This window comes from Apaloderma vittatum, unplaced genomic scaffold, assembly GCF_000703405.1.
Source record: "Apaloderma vittatum isolate BGI_N311 unplaced genomic scaffold, ASM70340v1 scaffold27418, whole genome shotgun sequence".
NCBI lineage: Eukaryota > Metazoa > Chordata > Aves > Trogoniformes > Trogonidae > Apaloderma > Apaloderma vittatum.
This window is the reverse complement of record NW_009731643.1, coordinates 1226-1490: the sequence shown is the minus strand read 5'-3', so window position 1 is coordinate 1490 and position 265 is coordinate 1226. Positions and strand designations below refer to the sequence as shown.

The 265-nt window shown below is 64.2% G+C and overlaps 1 protein-coding gene across 1 annotated transcript in view; it reads right to left on the bottom strand.

Moving 5' to 3' along the window:
- The window catches only part of LOC104278331 (hepatocyte growth factor-like protein), a gene marked incomplete at both ends in the record, with an annotated part of 2670 nt that overhangs the window by 1217 nt on the left and 1188 nt on the right, over positions 1-265 (bottom strand). Inside the window, 1 exon segment of the mRNA XM_009875272.1 lies at positions 8-265. This exon segment is cut by the window's right edge and continues 35 nt beyond it. Coding sequence (XP_009873574.1) covers positions 8-265 — 258 coding nt within the window.

Genomic DNA, 265 nt, shown 5'->3' with positions numbered 1-265 from the left:
CCCCCACCTCTGAGCTTGTACCCATGGCTGCTGCTCACTGCCACCATCCCTGGGTGCATCCCCCCACCACCCCCTTACTTGCATGGGTACTTCTCAGGTGTGAAGTGGTGCTGGTGGGGGGTCTGGGCGTCCCAGCGCTGGCAGGGGATCCCCGATACAGTGATATTCACTTTTCCCCGGTAGCCTTCGCCCTTGCCCCTGAAGCAGCCAGTGGTGACGTTGAGGGGCCGCGGACGTTTCTCTGCTTGCCCGGGCAGAGGGGGGC